The sequence below is a fragment of the Podarcis bocagei genome (assembly GCF_964188305.1).
Source record: "Podarcis bocagei genome assembly, chromosome: 8".
NCBI lineage: Eukaryota > Metazoa > Chordata > Lepidosauria > Squamata > Lacertidae > Podarcis > Podarcis bocagei.
This window is the reverse complement of record NC_138133.1, coordinates 41,847,784-41,862,769: the sequence shown is the minus strand read 5'-3', so window position 1 is coordinate 41,862,769 and position 14,986 is coordinate 41,847,784. Positions and strand designations below refer to the sequence as shown.

Genomic DNA, 14,986 nt, shown 5'->3' with positions numbered 1-14,986 from the left:
ACTTGAGAGTTAGTCCCACTGAATTCAATGGGGCTAATTGACAATGTAATCCTATATATGTCTATTTAGAAGTAGAGCAGATATGTATAGGATTACAATGTCATTTTGAATGTCCATGACATTGCTAAGCAGTGGTGCATCAATAAAACTGCTAGCGTATTTGCAAAGCTAAGCCAAGCAGGTACAGTTTCAAATTGGATGGGAGACTGCATTGAGATTCCTGTAATGCAGGGGGTTGGTCTAGATGACCCTTGGGGTTCCTTCCAACTTTACAATTCTATGATTCTATATTAAAAGACTAATTTAATGCATCACTGAGATAACAATTTACCTCTCCCCATATGAACTGAACCGGACCCTGAGATCATCATTTGAGGCCCTTCTTCATGTGCCTCCTCCATGAGGGGTCCAGAGGGTGGCAAAATGAGAAGGGGCCTTTTCTGCTGCTGGCTCCCCATTTGTGGAATATTCTCCCTGGGAAAACGCAACTGACACCTTTGTTACATACTGTTAGGTACCAGGCAAAAACATTCTTCTTATCCCATACCTTAGACTAATTAAACAATTTATGGCCTTTTAAAAGTGTTTATGTATTTGGGGGGGGGAGCATTGTTTCTGTTTGTTACTATGCTATGTATTTTTGTATTTCTATATTGTAAACTGCCCTGTGATCCTTGGAAAAAGGGCGGTATAGAAATATAATAAATAAATAAAATAAATACATTTAGTTTATTCCAAAGCCAAAATAATCAAAACAGCAATTCCAGTAGCACAGACATTATTCTCTTTGTTGGCACATCACTTTTCTTCAACATCCTTGAGAACAGTATGCACAGGGGGAATTAATCTTTGTTTAAACTCTTCGGCTGGAGGATTGTTAATCTTTCTGTTTGGAAAGTACTCATGTGAACTCTCTCAGTAAACCAAGAAACAAGTTTTATTAGAAAGGAGGAGTTATGAAAATATTTAAAGTGCATTACTTTCTTGGTTTATTACCTGTTTAATCTTACTACCTGTTTAATGCAGTCAGATAATTAGAGTGTTTCATCTAGTGCAAAGTTCACTGACATATTTTTTCAGTTTCTGTGCAACATATATCTATGCTAACACTAACTACGACAGAAAGCGAACATTTTGGGAGATAAACATATCTTGTACCTCTTTTTAAGGTATGTCTGCAGTGATTAAAATTCCTAGTATTACTATGAGTTAGTCCAAACTGAGTGCAATGAGCTGACATATCGGTCATCATATCATGGATTAGCTGAGCAAATGCAACAAGCTGTGGTACAACCAAACTAGGATATTCAGATTGTTGACAGGCACAGGAATCTATCTGTACTGGATTACAAAAAAGTAGGGATTCTACCAGTGCTATTTATACTCAAATGCACAAAGTCACATTATTCATAAACTAGTGTGTCTGTATCCTTTACCAGGAAATGAAGAATGTGGACACTGGCATAATCTTGTCTCCAGGAAATACAACCTTTACAGTTTTTAAAAGCAGATTAGTAGATATGTAGTTGCAAATATACCACTTCAATGTCTCCTAAAAATCCACAAGTGATGGGATAAGATCTTATTCAGTAGTAAGGCAGAACATAAATTTGCTCCTTGTTCTGCTGAACAACAAGCAATTTTAAGTCCAAAAGAGTTTTAAAAACATGATCTGTCTACTTGGGAAAGTGAGGAAGTGATACAGGAATGAGAAAGTAAATGGGAATATCAAGCAGAAGGCACACAGCTTCTGGTATGCACAGCAGGTATTTGTTGAACAGTTACACCTAACTAGCAGACTTAAACCTACCTTGCATCCAAATTTCTCCTCACAACTTCCTAGTGAACTTTACAACTCTACTTAATCTCCTTTATAGTGTGCGAGCAGAAAGAGCTAATCCTTTTATTTAAAATTAAAAGTACACATTTTGTTATTTAAAATGGTACAATGAGAGATCATAAAAAGTAGCAGCCATTAAGCAGCGTAAAGTCATATAAAGTCATATAAAGACCAGCAGAACACAAAAGTCATATAAAGACCAGCAGAACTGGGCACTAGATAGAAGAGAGGCAGCTTTCATTGAATGTCGTATAAATAGTAAGGACTACAAAAAACCAACTTCTTAAAAAAGAAACATCAATTAATATGAAAGCACCAAAGGATGTCAAAACAAGTCAATTAACTAAGCTGCCTCTGGGGCCTCAACTCTTTTGATATTTTAAATATCAATGAATAATTCCAGCTCCTGAATTATAGAACACACAACAGTTTTTTGTGGGTTTTTTTGTTTCATTTCATTTCACTAATCCTTCTGTGTGAATTATTTTCTAAGACGATAAGGAGCTGTCTTCCATTGTGGTGGTCTAAAAGTGACTGCAGAATAACCCAGTAGTACGACTTCACAATTTTTAGTTCTCAGGCAGAGGTCTTTCTCAACCAGAGATCCGCTAACTGGCAGTGCTAGGATTAAATCTAAAACTTGTGAATATGAAACAGATGCTCTACTTCCAACTTATTGCTCCTGTAATGTGGTCCTAGTACAAGCTCTGTAAATGATGCCATAACAGACCAAAATGTGGGAAAATTGTATTTAACACTGTGTGTACTCCTCAAAATGGCTGCTTTTCTTGCTCTCTGTTCTCTGCTTCTATTCTTGAGAAATGTTTGTCTCTATGCACCAACTCACTGAATGCCTAATATATCAGGCCACATCATTTTATCAATATATCACTCACCTTCTTAACAATTTTGTTGGACAAGTCACGATTTCTATTTTACAAAAATAGGTTACTGCTAAGGTTGAACTGAAATCAAAATAACATTGTAATGTCCAATAATCCACCTGCTGGACATATTCACTTGAGAATTGCTCCTTGGCCAATTACGAACATTCACATAAAATACTAGTCAGTATGCTTAGCTGTATTCTGCAAAAAGCTATGACAAAACATTCCATGGAATTATCTGCATTCACTGAAGCTAGAATTACCCTGAATTTAGAGATGAACACACAACACTCCATTACTTCCATTTTGGGGATGACTTTCACTGAAATCTAGTAATGGCTCTGAAATAGTAAATAAATGATAAGCTTAAAATAAAATTTATTTGGTCTTTCTAGAACAAATTTTCCCTTCCTTTTTTTAGTTAGCCAGCTAGGATAAGAGACATCCCTTTGTTGAGTATGAATAGAATTAAGAATACCTCCCTGCACAACTACAGTGAGAGGCAGTGTAAAAGAAATAAATAAGGCAACAAGCACAATACGGTATTTTAAAACAAATATAAAGAGATTTAAGGTGAGGCTAGTAAACCTCCTGGCAAAAGTAGTAGCATGAAGCAAGTTCCTTAAGGAGAGAGGTGTAAGTTGCTGTACTGATTGAAGGCAGTGACCATTGTTCTATCAAATTTAATATATATATACACATGGTCAATTGCCAAGAATATCCAACAGTCTCGTTTCACTTCAAAAGAGGAAACGTCCCCAAATTGAGGGGATTGGTAAAAAGGAAGTTGAAAGGCAAAGTTAAGAGGATCAAATCTCTCCAAAGGGCTTGGAAGTTGTTTAAAACCATAATATTAGAAGCTCAGCCAGAATGTAAACCACAGATCAGAAAAGGTACCACCTGAGTCAAGAAGCTGCCTGTGTGGTTAGTTAATGAGCAGAGTCAAAGAAGCTATTAAGGACAAGAAGGTTCCCTTTAGAAAATGGAAGTATTGTTCAAACGAGGAGAAAAAAAGTAATACAAATGCTGGCAAACAAATTCAATCAGACAATAGGGGTGCTAGAAAAAATAATTTAAGGAGCACACAGTTAAACTATAAAATTTTAGGGAGTCCGGCAGGGATGTGGTAGGATCTTTGGATGACAAGTGAGGCAGAGGTGTGCTAACAGAGGAAAAGAGATGGTAAAGAAGCTGAATGAAGATGCAGCCTTCACAGCAGCATATATAGGGCAGCTCCCAGCGCCTGAACTGACTTTCACAGGAAAAAAGGCAAATAGTGGCAACAAAAGATGCAATTTTAGGTCTTACTAACAAAATAAAAACAGACAAATCATACGGTCTGGATAGCATCCACCTGCGATTATTTAAAAAACTCAAATGTGAAATTGCTGTTCTTCTAACAAAATTATGTAATTTGTCCTTAAGATTAGCCTCCATACCAGAGGACTGAGGAGGCCACACAAACACAAACTTTCAAAAAGATATCCAGGGGAGATCATTGAAATTACAGGATTGTTTGCTTAACATCTGTTCTGGGGGAACTGGCTGAAAGCATTGCTAGATACAGAACTACCAAGCATGCAGAAGTACAAGTCTTGCTGAAGCAGAGGCATAGCTGTCAACTTTTCCCTTTTCTTGCAAGGAATCCTATTTGGAATAAGGGAATTTCCCTTTAAAAAAGGGAAAAGTTGACAGCTATGAGCAGATGCTGGCAATTACAAGTCGGGAGAGTACCATTCAGGTCCTATTTGAGGACTTGCCATTGGCACCTGATTGGCCACTGCAGTGAACACTAGCTATAGATAATGCGTCCTATGTAATATTGTTCAAAATAGAAAGCAAAATGTGTTTTACAAACTTTCATTAAAAAAGACTGTCCCAAGTAGCTTCCATCATCTGCATGGCATTCATTAATAAAACTGTATTTATAATACATTACATAATTTAACTGAATGAGGATTTTGCTCTGTGCTGATAAAAAAACCCTGGAAAATCCTTAATGCTGCTAGGGAATCTGCTTAATGCTATGACATGATGTTATATTACTTAACTGTTCTAAATCAAGTAGGGGATCAAGTTGTAATTTCAGATAATTCAGAGAAGCAGATTATTATTTCTTGGTTTGTGCAATCATAGCCAACACTTTGTTGCTTACAAACAACATTAACAATTAATTTTATCATTACAATACTAAACATTCAACTACTAAGGGTATGTTTTGCATTATCAATTTTACATTAGCGACTGGATACTTAATACACTGTTATGCTATTCACTGTAACTAGATAGGATGTGACACATCATTTCTAGTATCAGGCCACTAGAGTAGTTTCATTTTAAATCTCATAGTTGCTAAGTATTGCATAAGAGTTGGATAATTTCCTGAAACTTTCCCCACTACAACAATGTAAAAAATCTAGTGGGAGTTTGTTTTTCCTAAAATATGTTAGTGATATAAAAAGCTAATTAAAATTGAACTGTGTCCTAACAGTGTAAACATTAGAAAAGTTCACAGTGTCAGCTATATCCAAGAACATATGAAATGACCCTGAATCTTGAAAAATTATTAGAACAGAATATTTTATTTCTGTCATATCATGAATGGCATCCAAAGCCACAACAAATATTGAAGCTTATGATTACATTATAAATTATGACTATATTATAAATGTGATGTAATGTCATGTTCTCAGTCTCTTGGAAGAAAGCATTATATCACCATTGCTATTCCCCCATATAGGTTACCGGTACTTTGCAGCCTACTGGTGCTGGATCTGTACTAAGTGCATAAACTGAACAAGTCTCTCACATCTGAAAAGGCCCTAAATGAATTACTTCTTATGTTGGGCAAGTGGATTATTGCAAGTAAAAAAATATAAAGGAAGCTTTATATATACAGCATTTCAAACAAAGTAACCCCCATGGTTTTGTGTGAGTTTTTAATGAAACGCATCATAAGAGTTCCATGTAAGATTTGAATTTTCTGTGAAACAGTTTTGACTATTAAATATTGGTTGTAGGATGTTTAGTGAGATGTAAACTTTCACCCTTACAACTTGAATGGATGGCCAGCCGAAGGGTATTCAAGGTCATAGAAAAAAACCCCTGATCAGAGTAACCATCAATTCTATTTTAACAGTATAATCATGGATTTTAAACAGCAGTTGTCTGTTCCCAGCATTAATCCAGTCTTTCACTTTATCCCCAACATCCCGAGGAATGATAGTATCTGAATAGTAAGCAAAGTAGTCACTGGAGGCATAAGGATGAATGGGTGCCTAGTAAACAGGATGAATGGGTGCCTAACAAGTCAGATGGATGAATAATCTCCTTGTAGGATGAAGCTGAAAGTCCAACACTTCATGATTGCTAAAGATAAGCAGCTGACTGCCCTAATTAAATTGAAGAATAATGGAAGGAGGCACTAGATAATATGCTCTATTGCCTTTGCAGCCCTTGCAATTGGATATTAGATGGTTAGAGAAAAGAAGTTCCCCATGCCTTTTTCACAAGAAAACACCATTTCTGAATCACTGGTGTTGAATGTTTGAACAATTCACTTGAAACTGTCAGCTCTTTGTCAGTCTAGGCATGAAGATTATAATATACCCGAACGCCTTATTTATTATTTATTTCAGCTATTTATATATCACTGAATCAACAACGTTTCTAAGCCACGTGCAATAATATTTCAAAAAGCATACAGTGGATAAAACAATAAAATCATACAAAAAGAAAACTCCTAAAAATGCCTGCTAAAATGGAAGGTTTGCTTGTGGCCTGCAAAGAAAATAGTCTTTGATTTATGGACAAACCTGTGTTTTATTCAGAAACAAATTAGCAGCCTCATAGTTTTAAGTAAATAAAATAAACAATAGTCATTTGTGCAAAGAATCATACTTGAAACAAATAAAATTATTCCTTATAATTGAAAATCCAGTAGTGATGAATGAAAATAGTATTTTTAAAATCCAATGCATGGCACAGCTAATTATAAGTAGTTACAAAAACTACCGTATTTTTTGCACCATAACACTCACTTTTTTCCTCCTAGAAAGTAAGGGGAAATGTCTGTGCGTGTTATGGAGGAAATGCCTACGGGTGGCATGCCTACGGATTTTCCTCCTCTAAAAACTACGTTTGTGTTATGGTCGGGTGCGTGTTATAGAGCGAAAAATACGGTAATTAAAATAGCATTTGCAGTCACAAAGCACATACTTTTTAAGATCTCAGATAAAGCATACTTCTGACACATCAGCAGCATTTGCACCATACAGAAATGCTTTGGCAAACAACGAGAAAGAGCACTCTACCACAGACATAGCTAAAAGTGCAGCACTGAAGTAGAAGTCTGCTGTACAAATAGCCAATTGTAATTAATGCACAATGACTAGCCTATGAGATACAATCTCAGGAGATCTACACCTGTTCTTTAGGATTTTGATCTGTCAAGCTCATATGTCTCTTAGGCTGGTTGCAACATGAATCCAACAGCATTCAGCTAACAGGGGAGAATGCCCTCCTGCCCAACACCCTTACTAGTTCATTTCCAAACGAAACTAAAAGAAATACAGTAATGCATATATAATATAGGGTCACCTCTAATAATGTCAGCCTGCCGGTATAATGGATTTCTGCCCAAGCAAATGGAACTTCCCCTTCCTCTCTTCTGCCATGAGGCCCCCATCCCCACCCAAATCATCTTCAAGCTTCTTCATCTCCAAAATGCTTTCATATAAACGTAATGTATTTCACCATGTAACTGTGGAAGTTCATGTATCAAATAAACATGTTGAACTTGGGAAGCTTTCCCTCTTTTAATTTCAACTTTTGCAAAAGTTACATCTGATTGTACATAAAAAATAGTGGAGATGCTAGAGCTGGTTAAATATGAAATTTAGTAATCTACCGTATTTTTCGCCCTATAAGACGCAATTTTTCCCCTCCAAAAATGAAGGGGAAATGTGGGTGCGTCTTATGGGGCGAATGCAGGCTTTCACTGAAGCCTGGAGAGCGAGAGGGGTTGGTGGCACCGACCCCTCTCACTCTCCAGGCTTCAGGAGAGCCCCAGCGCCAGCCCCACAAGGTCGGGGGACAGAGGGAGGCGGAACGCCGCCATCCCGCTGTCTCCCGAAGTGGTTTGGAGGCTGACGGCAGGGAGAAGAGCGCTTCTCCCCGCTGCCTGCCCCACTACTCCTGGGACAGCAGGGAGACGCGCTGCGTCTCCCTGCTGTCCCCGGACTTGATCGCAAGGCGGGCGGCGGGGAGAAGAGCGCTTCTCCCCGCTGCCTGCCCCACAAGCGCCTGGGGGGGGGAAATAATTTTTTTTCTTTATTTCCCCCCAAAAACTTGATGCGTCCTATGGGCCGGTGCGTCCTATGGGGCGAAAAATACGGTACTTTGTTAGTACGCAAGCACAATTAACTGCCAGCAACTCCCACTTCTATCACAGAATGCCTGCTTCTTAAGCAATGGATTGGATCATGCCTACAATTTATATTATCCAATTTCAATTATTCAAACTTTTAAAGCAAATAATTGTCCTTCAGCCAAGGTGGGGGGAAATATATTAACTTGTTCAATTTAGGATTTTATTTTGAAGGATACATCTCTCTCTATACACGTCCACACTTGATGGAACAGATAAGTACTCCACACTTGGGTTTGTTTATCTAACTACACGAGAACTTAATATATGTTATTTAATAAGCATGGAGTAGGTCAAGTCAAGTGGGTTCAGGGACAAATGGGCTGCTGAGCTGTAAGAAGACCCTTGCTAATTCAGGCCAAAGGTCCATCTCATCCAGCGATCTTTTATCACAATGACCAACCAGACACACACCTCATTTGTGATTGCCAGCAACTAGTATTCAGGAGCATTCCGCCTCTGACAGGGAAAGAAGAGGGAAAGAAGTACCTTCTGCAGCTGCCACTGCAGCTCTCATCATTGTCTCTGAATTGTGTCCACCAAACTATGCTGCAACCAACTTTTTAAACACAAAGTTCATGAATATACACAAAATTGTATTATCCCAAATCGTGCACATTATAGGTTTCTACACCCATTATTTAGGGACCCAGAACAATTCTTATGCAAGCCTTTTTTTAACCCTACACTGTAGTTCACAAAATATTTTCTGGTTTTAGCCTATAATTATGTACATAACCTTTTATAAACTTTACCACTTACTAGCTTCAGTCCTGCATATGATGATAAAAATACTACCCTAGTCATATTGCATAGTAAACAGCTTTTGTATTAAGATTTCTCAGACAGTTTTGGAAAATGGAAATAATGATTGAAGGTTCTCTTTGCCCTTGAGAGTACTAGAGCTGCCTTTCCAACTGAACCATGAAAGTACTTTGGCTGGGCTACCTCAGTTATTTGTCACATTTGTACTACTGTACATATTTTCAAAGGCCAAGCAGAATGTTTGTGCTATAAATGCTGAAGAAAAGAACAAAAACTTGTATTGTACACTGCCATTTTATTAAACTGAATCTTTAATTTAATGTATGTTACTGGTCTAAAACTTTGTTTTGCCTTCCATGGAGGTTTGCCCCCTGTTCCTTATTAAATAGCGAAGTATTCCTTGAAATAAGGAACCCGAGGCAAGCCCAAGCATTGTTTGCAAACTCCCAAGAAAAAAAAATCTCAAAACAGAATTGTTCTATTTTACTATTACATTGTACAGACCATAGATGATGATTAATAATTGTATCTATTAAGCCTACAATATTTTTGTTATTAATAGTAGTAGTAGTAGTAATAATAATAATAATAATAATAATAATAATAATAATAATAATAATAATAATTGCTGCCACCCACAAATACTAAGCTGCATTTATCTGATCTTAAAAAGGTGCAGGACAGACAGTGGGCAAAGGACGGAAGCTGAAGCCCACAAAATGGCAGGCAAAGGCTAGCAGAAGTCAAGAGCGGTCCAGAGTGATAACAGACAGACAAAGAAGCCAGAAGGAAGAATATAACATAGTAATTTGAAATAACTATTCAAAACATTGGCTGCAGGTGTCATTGACAGACTATACCTATTTTGCTTTTGAGCATGATATAAGAATATAAGAAAACCTTGATGGATCAGGACAAAGGGCCACCTAGTCCAGCACAATGTTCTCATAGTGGCCACCCAAACACCTATGAGAAGCATGCAAACAGAACATGGGCACAACCCACAATTCCCAGAAACTGGTGTTCAGAGCCATACTGCTTCTGACAGTGGAGGTACAACATACTGTCACAGTGCTGTCAGGTAAAGGAATGGACATCCTGAGTAAACAGCTAACACTTTATTGTCAAAAGTACACTTACAAGTTCGCAAAAGGCATGTCTATCAGGCCTACGTGTCTCAGCTACTTCCAGGTGTGCACCCAATGAGGGAGTTGCTGAACAAAGAGGCCCTGCCCTCAACCTCCATTTATGTCGTTCTCGCCCCCCCCCCCAGCTGCGTGCAAGCAGACAATGACTCCACCTGCGTGTAACCTTTTGCTCTTCCTGCTTCAATCCTCTTCTGGTCCTGGGAGACAGTGGAACAGGAGGTGGGGGCAGAAGGAGGAGGTGTGGAAGCCCTTTACACCAGCCTGACCTATTTCTCTCTCCTCCTGCACCTGTTCTTCACTCTCCAATCCCACAGCTTCTCCTGCCTCTTATCTCCTCGCTGTTACAGGCTCCCCCAGATCACTGATTGCTTCCTCCAAGTCAGTCTCCAACCCCCCTTCTTCCGGTGCCCACTCACCCAAATCCAGCCACCACTCCTCAGTTTCTAGTCAGTCCCTGGCACATACCCATCATGGCAATAGCCTTATCTTTCATAAATTAATCTAATCTTCCAAAGCCACCTAAGTTGGTAGCCACATCTTGTGGGAGAGAATTCCATAGTTAATTCCGTAGTGTCAAGTAGCACGTATTTTGTCTATCCTGAATCTTCCAAGACTCAGTTTCATTGGATGTCCCTGAGTCCTACTGTTATGAGAGAGGGAGAAAAACATCTATACCCACTTTTTCCACATCATGCTATTTCTATTTCTAGGGGGGGGGGGAGTATTTCTATTCCACTCACATGGCAAGCTTTATTTTGTTTCTAAATAAGAACTATCTTGAATTTTATGCATGATGTCATATGACAGGAGCTGCAGCAGTGAATAGTGTGGTTTAAGGTCACAATGAATGATTTTCTATCTTTTCCAAGCTCTGGTAAAACACAGCTGATCTTTATCTCCAGAAAGTACAGAGATCTTCCCACCACTATTAGTAATTCAGTGTATTTCTAGTGTATTAAAAATAGTGACAAAAACCAGGGGGCAGTTGCATATTAAATCTCAGCAGCAGCATAGCAAACACAGGGCCATCGAGATACAGAAGCCAGCATATGAGTCAGAAACAATAACTATCCAAGTCCCTAAATCCTAGAAACTCAGTAGCCAAATCAATGCCTCCAATGAAAACTGATTACTATCAAATACCGTTTTCACCAAAAGAGAGAACTCAGTCAACAATAGCATTATCATGTGAGAGAGCCCTTGAGGCAAGGTGGTAGAGATACAGATCAGCCACACAAGACTCCCAGTTTACCCTGATCGACAGGTGAGGGCAAAAGCTACAAAAACTCTACCTGGAAAGAGGTTGGATCTTGTTCTTTATAGAAACTTTATATTCCCTGACAATTATGACACAGTGGCTAGAATGGTTTTTAATGTGGTGGAAATCCTATGTCCAAATTCTTGCAAAACTAACTACATTGTTTGAGCGAGTTACCATCACTCAACCAACCTCTCTTCCAGCGGTATTTTGAGGCTAAAATACCACTTTAAGCTCTATGAAGGGCAGGATACAACTGCATCAAATAATATGTAAGTGCTCCTGGGAAATTTCCCTAGCATTGGGTACAGCTGTTAAGACACTAAGCGGAATCATACAGATTTCTCTCAAGGCTAAAAAGAAATAAATAAACACAGCCCTCATATTCTTTAAAGAGCTCAAGTTTTTCCTATGAGAAAATAACTGACAGAGCTGTGAAATCAGCATGTGTGAATTAAACCTGACTTTCAGAGCTTTCAGGAGCAGTGGGAAACATTTTGAAATGCTGCTTGTTGAACCCTTAGTTTTGGGGGGTGTAAGGAGCAGTGAAGCACTGTTCGAAACTCCCATTGTTCTAAACACATTTTGCAACATGGAATTTCATTAATGTGAGCAGTTTCTGAGCTGTGGGCGCAGTACTGCACCTAAAATTTCAGATTAAAACTGCAGAGTGGAAGAAAAGGAGGACCTTTTTCTGGTTCCCCACTTCTAGCTACTTTCTGAAGACTGGGGAAGAGACCCTCTTAAGAACATTAGGAGAGTGGGCAGGGGAAGGACTATACCATGTGAAAAATGAACAGTTCATTCATTTTCAGCTTTGTATTCTAGTTATATAAAAAGCACACCTAGACATTCCATTGTTGCGCCCATAACCTAGGTTTAAGGTGCCATTTAGCTCCTAGCTTTCACATCTCAGTTTCTAACACTAGCGTGAAGCTGCTTGCATGGGGCTTTCACATAGACCATCACAGAGACAGTTGATGGTGCTGGTCAAGGACAGAAAAAAGCTGGAAAAGTTGGGAAAGCTGAAAAAGAGGAAGGGCTGCTCTGATTGTGTACTGCTTGACCCTTTTGCTCCTTCCTCCATTGCAGCATCTGCCTAGCCAAAAGAAGTCCTTTCCCTGCTTAGCATTTGCATTTTGAAAGCTCCACTGCTTGAAGCTTTCTTCTGTATTCAGAGAGGTTGTGAGCTGACAGACTGCACACATTTCTCTCCCCTGGGGCAGTGCTCTCTCAGCATATCAGTACAGATACCTGGGAGAGCTATATATAAATGCCCTAAGATTCATTGCACTAGTGTATCAAACAGAACAAACACTTTTACAAGTTCTTACCTCTGTTTCTGGACAGCGTAAATGTTCTGATTTACCTGAAATTAAAAACAAAAAAGAGTTATTTTCACCTTTTAAAAATAAGCAATCAATTCCAAAAACAAGATTAGAAAAGATTAGAAAAAAATCTGATGCATCCTCTTTCCCCATGTAGACTACAACTCCCATCATCCATGGACTATTCCATTTCCCTGTTCATTGCATATTGCAGCTGACCAGAGAAGGAGATGATCCTTTCACTTTGTACAGGTACTTAGGAAGAGAAGAAGCTGTGTTGCTTCTTTCTTCATGAGAACCCTGTGCAAAGCAAAAATCTTCAGGGATGGTGGTAAATGGGAATACTATTCCTTTCACTCCATACAGGTGCTACATGGAAGCGAAGAAATGGCACTGGGGTGGAATGTACACACATATTAAAAACATACACATCTACACACATATAAAAACGCTCACCATCGCCATCTAGTATCACATTGTATACTGCATTTGAAACACACTTAAAATGTTTTATTTGCAGCTGTATAGTTGAGTCTCCAGGACTCTTCCTTTCTCAGATGGCCTGTGTGAATTGATCATTTTACGTTTCTGTAAAGCACTTTCGTCTTCTAATCCACTGCTGGAGGAAGATGGAGCAAGGATCTGGGCCCTGGTTGTACATGCACTGTTCATGGTGAGGCTTGATTGCTACTGGTGCACTGCTATATACATTTTTAAAATCTTAAATCTGCCACTCAGTGAAATCTGAACAAGTATTTGTCTGTTCCATGAAATATATACAATACTCTCCCCCAAGAAAGTTTCTCTTTCTTAAGATAAGCATCTTAACAAACAACAAAAGTGTTCCCCTCTGATTGTCTGAGTTTCCCAGTAACTCAGTAAAAAATGTTCTCACAAACTCATTGGGAGAGAAAATAACATTATGAAAATGTCTTCCACTGAATCAGATAATGTGATGCATGTTTATACCTCCTCCATCCTGCACATGCATAACTTAACCTGACACATGCAAATAACCCTGGAAGCAAGAAGCTGTGCACAATTTGATTGACAAGTTAGCCAATATTTCACAACCTTCATTTTATTCTGCTTTTGAATAAATAGATATTAACAAAATTGTTACCAAAAAAATCAGCCTTAAAAAGGGATAGACAAATTTTGATTGGCCTTAGTAGACAGCTAAAATACATGCTGGCCCTGGCCTCAGAGGGGCGGAGTCTGGTATCTGATGCCATGCTGAACGTCTGAAGCAAGGATCTCCAAAGCTCAGCACAAAACTAGGAACAACCTTCGCCCTCACAGCCTGCACAGCTCCATGCTGAGAAGAAGTACGGCAGATAGTCTATATCATGCTACAAACCACTCTCAGAAGTGTTGTACCATATGTAAGATCATGAACTCCCACTGTCATCCCCAAGTTGAAGCTAGGTTAGGGTCTCATTGCTTCTTCTTCTGCCTGTCTCTGCAATAGCCACCTCCCCCCTTTTATTGACTATGAAACTTTTAGTCATCTCTTCCTGCAATGCATTCAGGATGCCATGTATGAATGATTCCTCCTTTTAATCTTACAAAAAAGTACGTACTAAAATATTCTAAATGTTATTCTCCTTAGATATCTTTATTAAAAGATTAAAGATTTATACAATCTGAAGATGGACAGTGTATTTGCACAAAACCATGTGAGGTAGGTTAGGCTAAGAAATGATTTGCCAGAAGTCAGAGAGTTTGTCAAGGTTCACCACTCTATCCATGTTGGGATGGGATGCAGTGGTGGATGACAGCAACACCTCATGAAATAAGATTATCACGGCTGAAAGGAACTGTGAAGGAAGGAGGTTCATATGTTCAGCACCAGCTGCTGGTCTAAAAGGAGGATGACAAATTAGGAGTCACAAAGATCCACTTAGGTGGATGGGAAGTGAGCACACTTTGTGCACAAGAAGGGGCTATCTTCATGATGAACAGATTTGCAGACTTCATTAAATCCAGATATTAGAAAAATGTTTTTAAAATACAACTTTAAAGTCTGGCTTGTCAAGTTCTTCAGCGTGCTGCAATTCTAGCCATGCTTTTATTTTCCCCACTTTTCAGGAAGTTGTGACAGTATATGTCTAACATTTTGCCCTGCTGACTTTGAAGACTTGACACTTAACTGAGTCATACAAATCTATGACTCAATTTCAACAGAAGTTCTTGTAAAGAATACAGACACTGGCCTCTCCCATTTCCCTTCCTCATTCACACTTTTCAAGGCTCCTCTCTATATATTGAAAACATGCATTAACTGGAACCACACATAGAATCACAGAATCATAGAGTTGGAAGAGACCAC

The 14,986-nt window shown here is 38.7% G+C and overlaps 2 protein-coding genes across 7 annotated transcripts in view; both read right to left on the bottom strand.

Annotated features, from left to right (window-relative positions):
* CEP76 (centrosomal protein 76) overlaps positions 1 to 14,986 on the bottom strand; it is a 138,401-nt gene that overhangs the window by 95,147 nt on the left and 28,268 nt on the right. The gene's annotated exons all lie outside the window — the stretch shown is intronic.
* Positions 1 to 14,986, bottom strand: part of SPIRE1 (spire type actin nucleation factor 1) — an 85,354-nt gene that overhangs the window by 58,578 nt on the left and 11,790 nt on the right. For all 6 annotated transcript variants that reach the window (XM_081205591.1, XM_081205595.1, XM_081205593.1 and 3 more), the window contains exon 2: positions 12,661 to 12,695. In XM_081205591.1, the coding sequence (XP_081061717.1) occupies positions 12,661 to 12,695 (35 nt within the window). The remainder of the gene's footprint in view (positions 1 to 12,660; positions 12,696 to 14,986) is intronic.